Here is a 16,422-nt window from a genome sequence, read left to right on the forward strand (position 1 = left end):
TGAATACTATTTATTAGATCTGAGATTAGAGATAATTGGTGTTGTGCTGTAGTTTTTCTTTAAATAATTTCCAGAAAAATAATACATTTGGGTAAGAAAAGTCTAACAGATGAATGCTCAAAACGCCGCTAGAGCTGGAAATGAAATGAGCTGGAAAGCGGTGTAGCATTCATCTGAAGATTGTGTGTTTGAAGAAAGAAAAACAATAGAAAGGAAATCTGAAGGTGAGGTTCAAAGTGGCAAATCGGAGAGAAAGGGAGAAGCTCGAATGAAGATTAAGAAAAAACGAAGAAATGGTACCGGATGAAAAGTAGACATTCGAGTGAAACAAGGGTATTTAGGAACGTTTTTGAGTTTGTTCTGGTTTTGACATGAACGGTTTTGAACTGAGATGGGAAGAAGCAAATGGGAGTAGGATGAAGATGACTACACAATAATTACAAATCAGAAAATGACGAAATCATTCCGATTGAGACGTGGAAGACTTCGGTGAGGCATGAGCTGAATCATCCAGTTCTCGAGTCTTCATAATATCAAAATCATCTTCTGCCACTGCTTCATCATCTTCTTTCTTCACTTCTTTCTTCACTTTATGTGTTGGAGACAAAGATTCATTTGAACAAGGTGAGCACTGAGAGGGAGATACTTCTGATTTGATGTTCAATATCTCATCAATACTCAGTTTTGATCTCTTCTTTGTTGTTGTTTCTACCTCATCTTCTGCATCAGCAAGAGCCTTCACATCCGTATTTTCCTCTTCTTCTGCTTGAGAGTTCTTGTTGATTTGGTTGAAAAAGTTATGGAATGACATGTAGATTGCTGGATTCAACATGAAGGGATTGGCGGCTGCTGCAGCGAACATATCGAATGGAGTGTTCATTTTTGGGAGCAGTGATGCCTGGAGCTTGGGAATATGACTCTTGCTGAGATCCTTTGGTTCATCGATTGGACTTGGAGAATCTGTCATCGATCCCTCGAAGTCATCATCTGAATCCGACATGTCTGATGCAATCTTCCTCAATTCGACGCCAGTTGTATTCATTCTGAAAGAAATTCTTTGTTTGCAATGCCAAAAGAAACGTAAATGAAACTGAAATACATAGGGTCATTTCCAGATTATAAGACAACCAAAAAAGAAAGATTACATAGGATCATAAGGTCGAGAAATGGAGAGGCAAACTTCCTGATCCGTTTTTAATTGTTGCCTACTACCAGACAACGAGGTATGTATAAAGTTGACAAACATAAACTGACCAAAAGTTATTTTTATAAATGTTCTGAAGGAGTATAACTTACTTGTTCTTGGCTGCCGCCGCACGATCTCGTTGTCTTCGATTCTTGAACCAATTTCCAACTTGCATCTGAGTCAATCCGGTAGCTTGTGCCAATTCCTTCTTCTTTGGTGGATTCGGGTACGGATCCTTGAGATACCATTCTCGAAGAGTTGATCTGGTTCTCTCCTTGAAACAATGCGTCTTCTGTTCTCCATCCCAAATTGTCAGAGGCATTGGGAACTTCTTCCGAATACGGTACTTGTCAACAGCACAAAGAGATCTGGAAAAGATTGGAATTGAAACAATGAGCTAATCCCTTATGGATGTTTATAAACATGTCTTCTCTTCTTCTCCTTTTCTTGAGACTAATCTGTCGGTAAGGAGTCAAACAAATTATCCGATTAACACAGTGCATGCCGCACATATGGTCCGTCTCTCTCTCTTTTCAGGGGCTCTTTAGCCGGTAGTGTATGCTTCACAAAAATCAACGCCAATCAGCTAATTAGAGGGCGCGCATCTTTCTCGCAACGACGACAGACGGCATGCGAGAAGGCTCTAAAAGCTACATCGGTTTTTGTGTTGAGGTGTCAAATTTGTGTTCTTCGTCGGATTGTGGTGGTATGTTATGGTCATGAGGATGACCCCTCGGATAGAGGAAGGTACGATTAGCAAGCATTTACCGTTCCTTTTACACATGGAATCAAAATGAACCTAATTTCAACATGGATACTTGACAGTGGATTCGGAAAGAAGTGGTCATGAGACTAGTGATACACGTGGATTGGAATGGGTATTGGTGGATCTAGATCTAGATTCAAAAGGTCTGGTTCTCCGTGTCTCTTGTTCTTTTCTAATCGTTTTGTTCTTCCTCTCGAATGAGGTATCTGTCTCTCTATCAGTCCTATCGATGTAGGAAGAAAAGCGAGAAAGACCCTTCTTCTTGTCTCACTCAACGCAAATATTGTCCGACAAGATTGAAAGCAAAGGGAGCCGGCTCCTTTTTTCTTTCTCTCACTCACATACAATAGCGCCTTGATGCTACCTCTTACAGTAGGCTATGTTTTTCCTTCTCTCACACTAATGATAGCGCCTAAAGACAATGAGAAGGAACCCGAAGAAGAGACAACAACATACAAACACAACTCACTTTTGACGACTCTTCTCTTGATCTCGATAGTGAGCTTCATGCCACATCTCCTGAAGTTTTGGGTGATGCTTCTTCGAGAATGCATTATTCTCCAGAATTGAGTAGAGCTCCCGGAAGTGACCAGCATGGAAACAGACAAGGGCTCTCGCACGGAGGAATGACTCTTGGGCAGCAACCTGAAAGACGGGGGGAATTAGTTACAGATCAAGTTATAGATAAGGAGAACGATACCTCTTGAGCTTTCTGAGGTGGAATCGTGCAAATGAATCTGAAGAGTCCATCTACATCTCCATCGGTTTCGAGTTGCTCACAAGTTTTTACAATCTGAAAGTTGATATTGAACGATAGGGGGATAGATGATGTCTCATACATTTCTTCATCAAACATATTTCAATCATTTTGTGTAACAAGAGAAGGGGAATGAAATGGAATTTAGTTTTGCACTTTGTTGCAGAAGGCGAGAAGAAGAGGAGACAAAAAGCAATAAAGTTATGAGAAGACAAGAAGCATGATTGGATTGAAAGTAAAGGAAAGAAGAAGAAGAACGGAAGTGAGAAGAAAAGGAGAAGAGGAAAAGATACGTTTCAAATTTGATCAAATCGTTTTTTCCCTCTCTTTTTACATCATTTAGTTCTAAACTCTTTTTCTTTTTTGCTACTCTCAACTATTCTGATGCCTGAAGCGGTCTTTTGCTTTGATGGCTCATCAGGGTTCTCTCTCAAATGACACATTTATTTGGGCGCTATCATCAAGAGAATACTATCTGATGACTTCTAAACTAAACAATGAAACTAACCTGGTCAGCAGTCAAATTCGAGGTAGTTGGTGAAGACGGTGCGGCGAGTGGAGACATGACTGGCATTGTAGGGAATAGTGATGGGGTGGGAGCGGCTCCATTGGCTTGAAGAGCTTGGAGCATTGCCATATTTCCAGGTTGGAACATTTGCCCCAATTGGGAAAAGTTACCCAATTGGTTCACCATCTTTTGGAACTGTTCTGGAGTGAACATGTCCAAGGCAATGGGTTCGGAATCCAGGATCAGTTTCAGGGGGTTATGAAAACCTGGAATCGAAAAGTTAAGGTGGGGTTATAGTTAAAGATGACAAAGAGTTGGGTAAGAGTGTATCGTATCGAATGGTGTAGTTGTATGTATGCGCTCGACGCAACGAATCTTTCTAATGATACGGGGCGGAGTCTCTGGCGGGACGCGCGGGTTGGCTAACCCCCGCTGAAACCCCGCCCCCATTCGGAAAGGAGGATGTGGGTAAAAGAGACGATACTAGGGACTTGTCCCTGGGGTAGTGGTAAGTGAGTATCATTAGGAAGCTTTTGTTTAACTGCGAAACTAATCAGGGGGCCCGGCGTCAGAGATGGAAGGGATGGGGTGGAGAGGGATGACGATTGAAGATGTTGATGGAGAGAGAGAAAAGAAGCTTCCGCGAAAGAGATAGATTTGTACAATTAGTAAAACGAGGTCTTCTGAAAATGAAAGTTTTCATTCAGACTTCCCCTCTAACATTATTTTTATAAAATTTAGCAATCGATAGCTATGAGATGGTTGCAAATAGAATAACAAGTCCTCGCTCAATCCTACTTTTATAACTAACATTGTATAACATATAATATGAGAAATCGATCCATCCCTAGGCAACTAGGCAACCAACCCACAGAACCTTAATTATGAGCAGGTGGTCCTGTCTCTTCTATCTAGGAAAAATCTTAAGTTAGGCATACGTACGCCATCAGGTCACACCTACAGTGTGTTCTCACATTCAGCCATGCACTAAAATGATCTACACGTGTTTAACAGACGTGTGTAGATCAAAACTAATTTTTCCAAAAACTTCTAATACCGTACTCCTTTGTATGACATTGATGAAAACAAGAAGTACTCCTCTCTCTCTCGAGAAGGCGCCAGACCCCCATCTCGATGGATGATTTGAAAGAGGTCTTTCTTTATTTTTTCTCTTTCGCTAATGGCATTTATTTAGTGTTTCTGTTTCTTTCCATCCACTTCTTACCAATCACACCGCCCTCTCATTCGACCCCTTGCCATTAGTTGTTTTCAGTCAATTTCGGAACCTATAAGTGACGATGACAGCTCGCTTGAGTGATTAATTGATTAGTGTGGCAATTGGAGAAGGAGTCAAAAGACGAATTGAAGACGGGGCTTGAGATCAAAAGAAAGTATAATGCTCTTCAATGAAAATTGTGAAAATTTCGAAATCAATGTTTTCTAGATATAGATTTCACATCATCACATACCGGCGTACATCTGAAGAGTAGAGTCTCAGGTGTCCTCTCATGACCTGTTACTCTTTGTCTACACAACCGAACACCTGTAAATCATATGAACAATATCTTGGTATGTGTGATATATCAATGTGAAGACAACCATCAAAACCTTGACCGTCATCTTCATCATCATCTTCTCTGCTGTCGTCGTCTTCCCTTCCCGTTAAGCCTTTTAGCGCGCGCCAATGATACCAGGATTAAGAATCATGCGGAAGATCTGTATTCTATCGTTTTCTTCCCCAACCATCAACTAACAAATCAAATCGATACACATATCTAACCAGCGTGTCGGGAGGTTCATTGTCACTGAGTGGTGTCTCGGGATGTTTGCTCCCTCACGCGTGCCTGTGAGAAGCAAATGATTCCTTCCCTCTTGCTCCGCTACCGTAATCCATCCCAAGCGAAATTCGATAGCAGTCGGGAAAAAAAGGTTACGTAAAATAGTGTGGATTAGGAATCACTGGTATTAATGTAATGGCTTCTCCTGTTACAGTATCGTTTAGGGATCTACGCATCTATCCATGTGTGTTTTCTTTTTGAAAAAAGATATAACAGACGGAACTGCAATTAGGGATAGGCACTTTCTTAGAAGCTACTATGCTCAATTAGGTCATCTGCAACGTCATTCGTTACGCAATAGACGGTTCCCTCTCCATCACAGCTTCTTCCTTTCCCGGATGGAACCAAACACACGAATCCACTCGACACCGGTGTCACCATCAATTTGGACGAAGGAGAAGAAGCAGTAGCAGTTTTGGGAGCACTTATCCTCCTGTTATCCAAATATTACGCCATAAGCCCTAAGATCCGAGACGACTCCTTAAAACATGTGCATCTCCTCACTGCCCCCTCTCATCTATTTTAATTGGTTACAATTGACTACATAGCTCTTATACCAACATTCGGGGGGGGGGGGGGGGTCTCATCGGATTAAGAATCTTGGTGGGGAAAAGCCAAAAAGAAACATGAGATTTTTGAAGAAGAAGAAGATGGGATGGCGTGTAGAATCTCGACTTACTAACCTCTCGCTTTTAAGTACGAACAAGGAGAAGAACACGATCATTAACCGCACAGATCATCAAATGGTACTTATATGTATGCATAAACTTCTGTGAGGGGGGAGGCTAGAAGTATGCGCGGGAACAAGTGTGCGTAAGGTATTTGTGAGAGCAACCAGAGGGAAGGAGGACCTTCTGATTATTATTATTGATACATTGTCAACGTTTTGCTCTCCCGTTACCCTGTGTATATCTCTACCTATTTGTCCAAAACGACGATCAGTCTAATAATCCGTGTCAACTTCCGGTCCACCTTTCCGAGACTAATAGCCTTTTGTCCCATCGAAAAGTACAATGGAGACGATGTGAGGGAAATTTATAGAAGTCGAGAGAGTTTCAAAACGGCTCCGGAAGCTATTATCCGGCTCACGGACTAAAGTTGACCTATGACTGGAAACTGGAAATTTAGTGTTTGCACGGAATAAAAATTGGGGAATTCAATTTGTTCTACTGTAGGGACTCCAGTCTTTTTGATTGCCCTTTTAAACGACTGCTCATCCTTCTAGCTTGCACCTAGTAATTTGACTTCACTAAACACGTGTTACATCATTGGAGCTTCCCGGATAATCCGCTGCGCAACATATTGATACATCTAGATAAGAAGCTAAGACAACTGGACAGTTCATTTGCCCCCTGTTGAGCATGTAGATTCATATCTTGATCGTTTTCGGACAGGTGAGAATGTGCACGATGGGGGATGCATCTGGAAATTTGACCCATTCTCTCTCTCCGTTGGCTATCCAAATGTGCTACGGTAATTGAATGCTCATAAAGACATAAAGACCACCCCGCGCCCGCATTTCGCGCTCTCTGATGATGGGGACTCAGTGAAAAGACAAATACAACTTGAGGCAATTGGAAAATGAAGAAGAAGAAACGAAGCGCCACTAGAGCAGTGATATAACAAGTGTCGTATTTGTTGCTCCTACCGTATCCTTCTCTCTTTCGGCAATTGCGACTACTATACGAGCCGCCGGTTTCAAGTGAATTGTGAAAGAAAAGAGATTGAGTGAGAACGACAAGATGGTGAAGAAGGAAAAGAGAAAGGAGAACCGACAATGATTCTTCGCTGAGTTGACAAATATCAGGTGATATCAGTCAGAAAGAAGGAAAAGACACAGTTCATGTTAACAGATCACAATGTTCTGGGAGATAGGGAATGAGGGAAAAAAGTCTGAAACTAGATGTTATGAGATCGGGGATCAGAATGAAATGTATTACATACAATCTGACTATCTGCCGATTCGAGAATGGTGGATGTCGGAAACTCTTGTCAAGACTTTCAGACCGAATATCTATTCCAGTTAGTTTGCTTTCCGAAAATTTCAGAGTTAGAGACTCTGAATCAGTATCTGTTTCTACAGAAAATGAATTCCTGCAGTCTCATTAGACATAATTCAAGACCCTGGCGGCTTCTAGAAACTTGGTTGGGACCCCTTGACCTAAGTTTGACCGGTACGGTTGAGTGACCACTGATAGGCAAAAACGATTCTATAAATGACGTATTTTCTATTAAATTCCTTTTCTTTTTTCTTTTAATATTCCATTTATTGTGGACCCTCTCTTCTTCCTTTTTCTATTGTACCACCCCTTCTTATTCCAATTGTGTCATTCATAAACGAAAGGGGTAGCTGGCTCCCGCCGCCAATATGCGGCTACCTATTGCCTATTGTTAATACAACTTCCGGCGGTGTATACCAAAAGAAAGAATAAGAAGGAAACCCCATCGACGACGTCTTTCAGGTTATTTCTTCATACACCCCTGAATCATCGGAACGATGTAATGCGCGAAAATGAAGAGGAAGGGGGGAAGCGATGAAATGAACGGTGTTTATATATTTACATACAGTTTCAAAATTTGTGACTAGATTCAGAAAAGCTGATAAATTAGGATTGCAAAGAAGATGACCCATGAATTCTGGAGTTGGGTCAGAGCAACTTTCGTAGTCGTCTGAACGGGTGAAGCAGTAGTTGCGTTGATGAAGTTGTCCGGGACAAAAAGTCTATCGTTGTAGGTCAGAAGAAGATCTAGAATAGCTCCATTGGTCCATCCGAATCCATCCTGAAATAATGAGGTTTTCGATCTACAGTACGCCTTGTAATGCTTCTACCTGCACATCATACTCTCCTCCAGATCCTGGCTGTGGATAGCTTCCAATGACATTGTACTGAAAGTAATTAATTGAGATTTTGATTTCATTATCTTCCGGTTTGCTTCTAAAAGTAAAGTGTGGAAAGCTCAAGCTGTCATCACAGATTTATGCTAATTTGCAACTCCTAACAACTTGTCTTTCCTTTTGTGTGCGACACTAGAATTTAGAAGGGGGCTCAAGAGTTGCTGACAGACGGCTACGGGTCCAATAAACACACGATAAGTGCTTCGATAATTGATGACACGAATGAACACGCGAGAACAAATGAAGTGAAGGTGGAGGAAAACGGGAGGGATGGGATGAGTGACAGTGTCTTTTTTATCGTATCAACACGTTCTTTAATATTCATATTTGAAAATTTTCAGTGTTGAGAGAGTGTGAAGACATCCTGAACACCTGATAGGTGTGAACTACACTTAGCTGTGGCTGATGATCGTTTCATTGTTCCAGGAGTTTTTGAGATAGGTGCGAAGTGATGTATATCTAAACTGTGAGTTCTCTGGAGTTCACGAAGAAGAAATATAGGAAATCGAAGAAATATCAGAATCCGAAAAGGGATCATTAGGAAATAGGAAGTACAGGTGCTTTGATAAAGATCGTTGTAATTAGATCTTCATAATTAGACGGTGCATCTATTTCTAGGTGACGCCTGACATCTGACGTCTATAAGATTCTGAATCCTGTTCCACCATTTCTCCTTTTTGTTTTCATCGTCATCTACCGTTTTCTTATTATTCGATTTCAACCCGAGTTGCGTTCCATCGAAATTAAGAGGTGAATGAAGACAGGTAGAGACGAAATTGCTAAACGATGAAGAACAAAACGAAAAGAAGGTCATGATCATCGATAAGTGGTGCCAATCAAACCATTGCCATTCTCTTCGCCTTCTCGGTCTTTTTTCTCGCGCGTCGAGATTCATTGTCATCTTGTACTACTGTATCTATTAAGAAAAGAACCGCTTTAGTCAAGTGATCCTTCACTCTTACCTCTGCCAAAACACCCCGATTCTTTATGTTTCCCGCTCGAAAAAATCAACTTCTCATCGCTTTGACCCTTCTCAAAAGTCAGTAAGGGATATACCGTAATCGTCACCTGCTTCACTTCCCCCCATAGTTATATCACTAAGCCTTCCGATAAACATCTCTACATGCGTACCATTAACCTGGGCCTGCTGCAAACGACTACACTATCAGGATTGAGGCCATGGCGGATTAGTGACGAGAGTGAGGTAACAAGTCAACACACAATGACATAATGGATTTCTATGAACGGAGATGTTATTTCTATTGTACACCTGTTACCACCCACTTTTGTTCAGTAAAGAAACGTTTGTCACTTAATTGACAGGTTCGGTAAAAGATCAGGGGGGTTTCCTATTGTAGATCATCCGGTTTAGACATGCTCCATCGATCATCAGATGCCTCTGCACTTCGTCATACGTGGCTTCCTCTTCAAACCGAGTCTCATACAATTTCCTATTCAAATTTTCTCGAAACTTCCACTTCCATCATCGTGTCACACAACTCGATCATTGGCCGGCTCCAGTATCCTACCGTAGTAGATATGTGGTCCCACTCCTTCTCTGACACAAAATCATGGCGCTTCAGGGCACACACACGCGATTTAACACAATCTACATAATCGCAAGAATAGGCGAATCTGAGAAAGATGCATGTGAAGAGCTTATGTGTTAGTAAACGGAGGGGGACCCTCTTAAAATCATATTTACATATGATTTGGAGTGGGAAAATATAGAAAAGAGATGAAGAATAAGGAGAAAGTGGAGGAGGATGTATAGTGATGATTATGATGATGATGATGGCGGTGGTTCTGGTGCTTCTCTATTCTTTTGTCAGAAGTTGTTGAACTTCGGATGGGGGAAAAGGGATGGGAAAGACGTCCAAAGGCAATGAGTGTTTTACAGAGAGATAGACAGTCCTGGGGGTTGAGAATTCCAGAATCATGATAACGAAATGTATATCAGAATTGAAGCGCTCTCCATTGACACAAAGAAATTCCGGCACTGTTCTAGAACGCCGGAACGAAGAAAAAATCCCGGAACGAAAAAAAAAAATCCCGGAACGAAAAAAAATCCCGGAACGAAAAAAAAATCCCGGAACGAAAAAAAAATCCCGGAACCAAAAAAAAATACCGGAACCAAAAAAAAATCCCGGAACCAAAAAAAAATCCCGGAACCAAAATTTTCATTCTATTTTTTGAATTTTTTCGTTTTTCTTTCAATATGTGTTTTATAATTTATTTGAATAAGCTTTTTTTATTATAACATGATTTATTTTAACATTTTTATTATAACAAAATGCGATATTTAGTGTTTGTTGGAAAAGAATACAGAATATAACTAAACTTGGGAAGAAAACTGTAGATATAAGAAACAATTTTTAAACTTTTTTGAATTCTTCTTCTTCTTTTTCTTCTGGCTGGAGGATAACTTCTACTTCTTCTTCTTGTTCTTCTTCTTGTTCTTCTTCTTCTTCTTCTTCTTTTTCTTCTTCTTGTTCTGGCTGGAGGGTGTCTGAATCCGGAACTGGAGGGTAGACCTCAATGACATCCACCTTGATGTCACCCTTCACACGGATGTGGGTGACTTTATTGACAGCCATCCGGAATTCATAAATCTTGCTCCATTCGTCATTTACCGTGATCTGAAAAAATAATTTGAAGAAATGTAAAATATAAACGCCCCACCTCAAAAAATGAGGACCGCACAATAATTGACACCCGGATGAATGTCCTCTTTTCCAAAAAGAAGTAGCGCCGTTCTTCTAGGTCATAAATTCCGGAGTCGAACACGGAGTTGAAGACGAAGGCCTGAAAAAGATATTATTCAGGAAAAGTAAGAAGTTGAGTGAAACTAACCATTTCGGAGGGGCGTGCGCATATATGTAAAGGAATGCATAGTTTTCCCTTTTCACAGGCGAGGTCTATATCGAATCTGAAATCCAATACCAATTTTCAAAATCCGGTTATTAAATTCTCACCGTCCCCTAAAACGGCCTTCGACGAGGAACTCCGTGCCTTCGGTATGATCAGCGACATCCATCGTTGTATGAAATTCCGGTGGAGGCGGAATAACTTCCTCTTCCATATGGTTGAAAGGTATCTGAAACAATTGTCTCAAAACTATGAGAGAATCTGCAAAACCTCACCTTTTTATAACGGGAATAAGAGAACCGGCCACGGAACTTCGCATCGGATTGCAGTATGAAGAAGAAGAAGATGAGAAGAAGCGAAATGGAGACCTTCATGTTATCAACTGAAATAAACTCAGAAAATAGAGTTGCTAATAGTTTAAAAAAGTTAATTTAAAAAAATAAACAATGCTTTATCGTAATAAATTGGAAGGGAAAGAAGAAAACGAAATACGAAATCACCCACCGCCCTGGGTATTTATACGACTTGTTGGACTTAGAACAGCTTGACTCCAGAAACCTCGCAAACTACATTGGTCCTCTTTCAGATGAAGCCACCGAGGTTGCAAAGAAAGGCTTGGAGTTTCTTGCACGGTGAGAAAGTAATTATTTAAAAGCTAGTAACTAGTTCATTCTAGATATGATCTGGTTCCCAACACACGCTGGTGTGAGACATGCAAGGACAGAATGGTTCTGTCTGTTGATCGTAGCACTGCTCACGACAAGCACATATGGCGCTGTAAAAGCTGCCGGAAGCAAACTGGTTATGGAGAAAAGAAAGCCATTCGGTAATAATACAATTTTTTAAATAAAATTTGAGATGTTAATATCAGGGCCGGGACGTATTTCGAAAATAGAAAGTTAACAATACAACAAACACTCTTCATTGCTGCTGATTGGGTAGAAAACCCCGGGAAGCCCATTGATGATGTTGTCGCTCAGTTTAAAACAAGCAAGCAGACAGTGGTTGACCTACAGGAAGACTTTCGTCGAATGACAGAGCAGTGGTTTGTGCGGGAAGGCCAACGACACCTCACGCTTGGCGGACCGGGTAAGTTATTGTTATGTTATCTTATTGTTGCTAATTACGTTTACGCAATATAATTACGTTTTCTTACAGGAAAGGTGGTGGAAATAGACGAAACACTCGTGGTGAGGGCGAAGTACAACCGAGGCCGGAATTTACGACGCAAGCAGATTTGGGTGTTTGGGATGCTGGAAAGAGGAAGCAAGAAGGTGGTTATGTTCAGAGTACCAACACGAGACGCAGTAACACTCATTCCAATTATTGAAAAATACGTGCTGCCAGGTAATTAATTCGAAATTCTCCTTTGCCAAAGTTTTTGTTCAGGTACAACAATAATGTCGGACGGATGGGCTGCTTACAGAGGCATCTCAAACATTCCGGGATACGGTCACGGCGTAGTGAACCACAAATACAATTTTATCAATCCTAACGATCGCTCCATCCACACTCAGGGGATCGAAGCAACGTGGAATGCACTGAAGTCAAAACTAAAGCCCAGATTCGGTACACCAGAAAATCGCCTTGAAGGCCACATGTATAATTACATGTGGAGACGATTCTACGATAAAGAAAAACTCCTCAATCGCTTGCTAATTGAAATGGGCAGTTACCGGCGAGTAGATTCATTTGAAGACATTCATTTTTCTGATTCTTCTTCTTCTGAAAGCTCTCCTGAACGTTCCCTTCCTGCTAATTCTCCATTGCCACTCTCACCTTCCCCATCATCTTCTCCTCCAGATTCACCTTCTTCGGGAGGCGAATCATCGTCTGCAGAAGATGACAACGGAATTTATGTCAGAGATCAGGACAGGAACAAGAAAATAGTGTATCAAGAGAAAAACAGTGAAGATGAGTCCAATACTGAACAGGAAGATGAATCTGATACGGAATCGGAACATGGACCTCAAAATGAATCGGAACCTGAACCTCAAAATGAATCGGAACCTGAACCTCAAAATGAATCGGAACCTGAACCTCAAAATGAATCGGAACCTGAACCTCAAGATGACTCGGAACCTGAACCTCAAGATGACTCGGAACCTGAACCTCAAGATGACTCGGAACCAGATATTGGTAATGATTCCTGTTAATTTTACCTGCATAAATTTCATTTTTCAGGTGCTTCTTGTGCATGCCCTTGTGAGCCTCGGTCAAGCAGGACTCGACACAGAGAACATCATCGGGAACAACACGTATCTGATTCGTCTCAAAATGGACCAACAGTTGAAGACCAAACAACCGAACCACCTTCCGTTGCTGCAGAACATGTTCCACGGGGTTTAAGACGGAAACTCCCAACGGAGGCACCCACTGCTGTGCAGACTTCCAAAACTAATTCTGCCCTTAACTCCAAGGCCACCAAGCCGACAACAAAGGCACCTCCAAAACCGAAACCGACAACGAAGCCCAAGCCCAACAAATCGGTCAATCCTCCAATCACAAACGCTCCAAAAACCACAAAAGCTCGAACAACTAAGAAAGCTCCGAAGCCCACGGAACCTTTGAAGCCCACGAGACCTCCAAAGACAACAAAATCTCCGAAGCCCACGAGACCTCCAAAGACAACGAGACCTCCAAAGACAACGAAATCTCCGAAGACAACGAAATCTCCGAAGACAACGAAAGCTCCAAAATCAACGAAAGCTCCGAAGGCAACGAAAGCTCCGAAGACCACGAAAACCCCTAAAGAAAAATCTAACCAATCCAAAAAAAAAGGATAATTATCATGTATTACCTTGTTTATCATGTATTTCAAATAAAGATTATAGATCCGCAAAAATCATGTTATAATAAAAAAAGCTTATTCAAATAAATTATAAAACACATATTGAAAGAAAAACGAAAAAATTCAAAAAATAGAATGAAAATTTTGGTTCCGGGATTTTTTTTTGGTTCCGGGATTTTTTTTTGGTTCCGGTATTTTTTTTTGGTTCCGGGATTTTTTTTTCGTTCCGGGATTTTTTTTTCGTTCCGGGATTTTTTTTCGTTCCGGGATTTTTTTTTTTCGTTCCGGGATTTTTTCTTCGTTCCGGCGTTCTAGAACAGTGCCGAAATTCCTACCTTCTCTCTCTTTCAATAACGGTTATTGTCTGTTACAGATTAGAGCTGTGTATCAGTAATTATCACTAGAATAAATTGATATCAAATTGATTTCAGTCCTCCTCTTTTTCTTCAAAACACCTCTAAAAATTACCTTCTCCCACATGTGTCCAGTCTCGTAGAATACTCGGAAGTTGCCCATAACCCATTTGGATGCAATCAGGAATCCCTGAAAGAAAAACTCGTTAACACCGTCATCTGTTCCAAGTGAAAATTCTAATAGCAAGTGTGGTTAACACCTCTATTACAGTGTTTCTTCTCGCCGACACATCTTCCGGTCTTCCGGTTTTAATTGGGCGAGAATGGTGGCGAGAACTCAATCAAAACAGATTGGTTTTCACACTATAGTGACACAGACACACACAGTTTAGTACAACTGAGTTTACCGATGAGCAGTTGGTGTGCTCTTACAGTTACAATGCATATAATTGTTCGCGTGTTCATTGTACAAGTGGGTGATGTTGAGAAGACGGAAAGAAACGATACAGAGAAAGAGATGGACGAAAATGAAGGGACCGTTCTGATTTTTTGATCTCGATTTTATTTAAAAACTGGATGAAAACCTATTAGGAGTCTGATACAGCCTATTACAGACGAAAGTGCAGTAAGAATTCAAGCAAATTGACCTAATTATGAGCTGCTATACAACTTTGATTTTAGAACAATTTGTTGTTTCTAAACAACTTTTTTCCAAATAAGCTCCGATATATTTCATTCAGAAACTAATTGTTTTTGGGTTTCAGGGAACAAAACACAATTCCACTGGAGTATTTTCAGACAAAGTTATTTTGATTTGATAAAACTGTTCTGCTCTTTTTCCGAAGTTTTCAGAAATTTCAAGCATACGACTCTTAGCTATCACCCCTAACTGCTAGTTGCTAAATGATACATTGATACCCGCGTACTCTTATATGTACATATTTGCACAAAAAAAAGAACATAAAACTCGACACTTCTGTTCGATGACTCCACTCATCACAAGTGTTTTTTCTCTCATAGAAGGGTCTGGGAACTTTTTTCTTTCTTACCTGATCTTGCATTTCAGGATTCGCTGATTTTCTCAATCCTTCAATAATCATGTGATTGTTTGGACTCCATCCGTTGGGGAAATCCCATTGTTCTGTGCTTTCTTGTGACATTGAGGAAGGAATTCCTCCTGGATAATTGAAAACTCCCATCTTCTGAAAACAAGAAAATTGTTAAGTTTCACTTTCAGATGTGAGACTTACACTCATATAATCGAAGACTTTCTGTGACTTTCCAGTGTTCAAAGTGTTGTAACAATTAGTGAATAGTGGCACTGCAGTACTCGTATAGAATCTTGGATTATGAGATTGAGTTCTCAGGTTGAAATCGTACCAAGTTCCATCGGTTCTATTATAGAATACATTTTGAACAGTGTCTCGAAAAACTGCCCTTCTGTTTCGGAAGATTTGAGAATTGGTTGTATCTCCAACTTGCTCGTAAAGGTACTCCATTATATCCATATTCCAGCAGAGAAGTCCATTCAAGTCAACTGGCAGAACTTTGGTTGTTTCGATTGTTGTCAAAGATTTGTAGTCAGAGAACCATCTGGTTGAGAAGTCCCATCCAGACTCGGCGGCACTTGCAAGATCTTGATAGAACTGTTGCTTATCCATTCCATTTGCCAACTTGGCCGAGTTCACTGTATCAACCCGATAAGATTCTGGGCGTGGAACATTACTTGGAGTCTTGTATTGATAAACTTCGAACTCTTTTCCATTCAAATTCACTTTCACTGTTCTCTTCTCATTCCAGAAATTGAGTTCTTTCAAAAGAGTTGGCAAAAGTTCGGCAATGAAATCCTTGTCATTTGTCGCCTCGTAAAGCTCATAAACCATTGCAGAAAGGAGAGGAGGTTGGCTTCTCTGAAGGTAATAAACACGTCCTCCGTTCGGAACAAAACCGTGTTGATCGACCATTGTGGCGAGATTTCTGATCATACTTTTTGTTGTGTTATACATTTCACAAGCGATCAATCCCTGAAAAAGTTTAATAAAATCTGAAACTCCTGATGCTTTGCAAACCTTGATAATCCAGTAAGCATCCCAATAATAAAATTCTCTGAAACGACCTCCGGGAACGATGAAATTATTTGGAACATAGAGAAGAGAGTATCGAGAAGTGTGTTGCTCAATAGCTGGATCGATCTTGCGACACAAAGTTTTCCAGATTCCATTCAGTTTATAAGCCCATTCACGGAGAGCTGGATCGGCGATAGTTGCCAATTTTGGAGGCTTCTCCTGCCAGTCGTCTGGGGTACAAGCGATAAGTTCAGTACCGGCAGCGCTGAAACATGTTGGTTCAGATGAGGAACTTGAGCTAACTCATCAATTAGTTGTATACAGAAATCTGAAATGCTATGATACTCACCTGAAATACTCATTAACAAATGCTTGAACATCAGTTTTATTCAA

The 16,422-nt window shown here is 40.8% G+C and overlaps 2 protein-coding genes across 2 annotated transcripts; both read right to left on the bottom strand.

Moving 5' to 3' along the window:
* Window positions 1-460: 460 nt before the first annotated feature.
* On the bottom strand, window positions 461-3,430 carry GCK72_018090 (uncharacterized protein; the record flags this gene model as incomplete). The annotated part of the gene is made up of 5 exons (XM_003113989.2): window positions 461-1,043; window positions 1,297-1,554; window positions 2,422-2,597; window positions 2,653-2,745; window positions 3,218-3,430. 5 exons carry the CDS (start codon window positions 3,428-3,430, stop codon window positions 461-463), a joined length of 1,323 nt encoding a protein of 440 aa, XP_003114037.2.
* A 4,214-nt stretch (window positions 3,431-7,644) lies between these two features.
* On the bottom strand, window positions 7,645-8,276 carry GCK72_018091 (uncharacterized protein; the record flags this gene model as incomplete). Its single annotated transcript, XM_053732385.1, has 3 exons — window positions 7,645-7,836; window positions 7,886-7,942; window positions 8,145-8,276. 3 exons carry the CDS (start codon window positions 8,274-8,276, stop codon window positions 7,645-7,647), a joined length of 381 nt encoding a protein of 126 aa, XP_053581298.1.
* Window positions 8,277-16,422: the final 8,146 nt, after the last annotated feature.

This window comes from Caenorhabditis remanei, chromosome V, assembly GCF_010183535.1.
Source record: "Caenorhabditis remanei strain PX506 chromosome V, whole genome shotgun sequence".
NCBI classification, from domain to species: domain Eukaryota; kingdom Metazoa; phylum Nematoda; class Chromadorea; order Rhabditida; family Rhabditidae; genus Caenorhabditis; species Caenorhabditis remanei.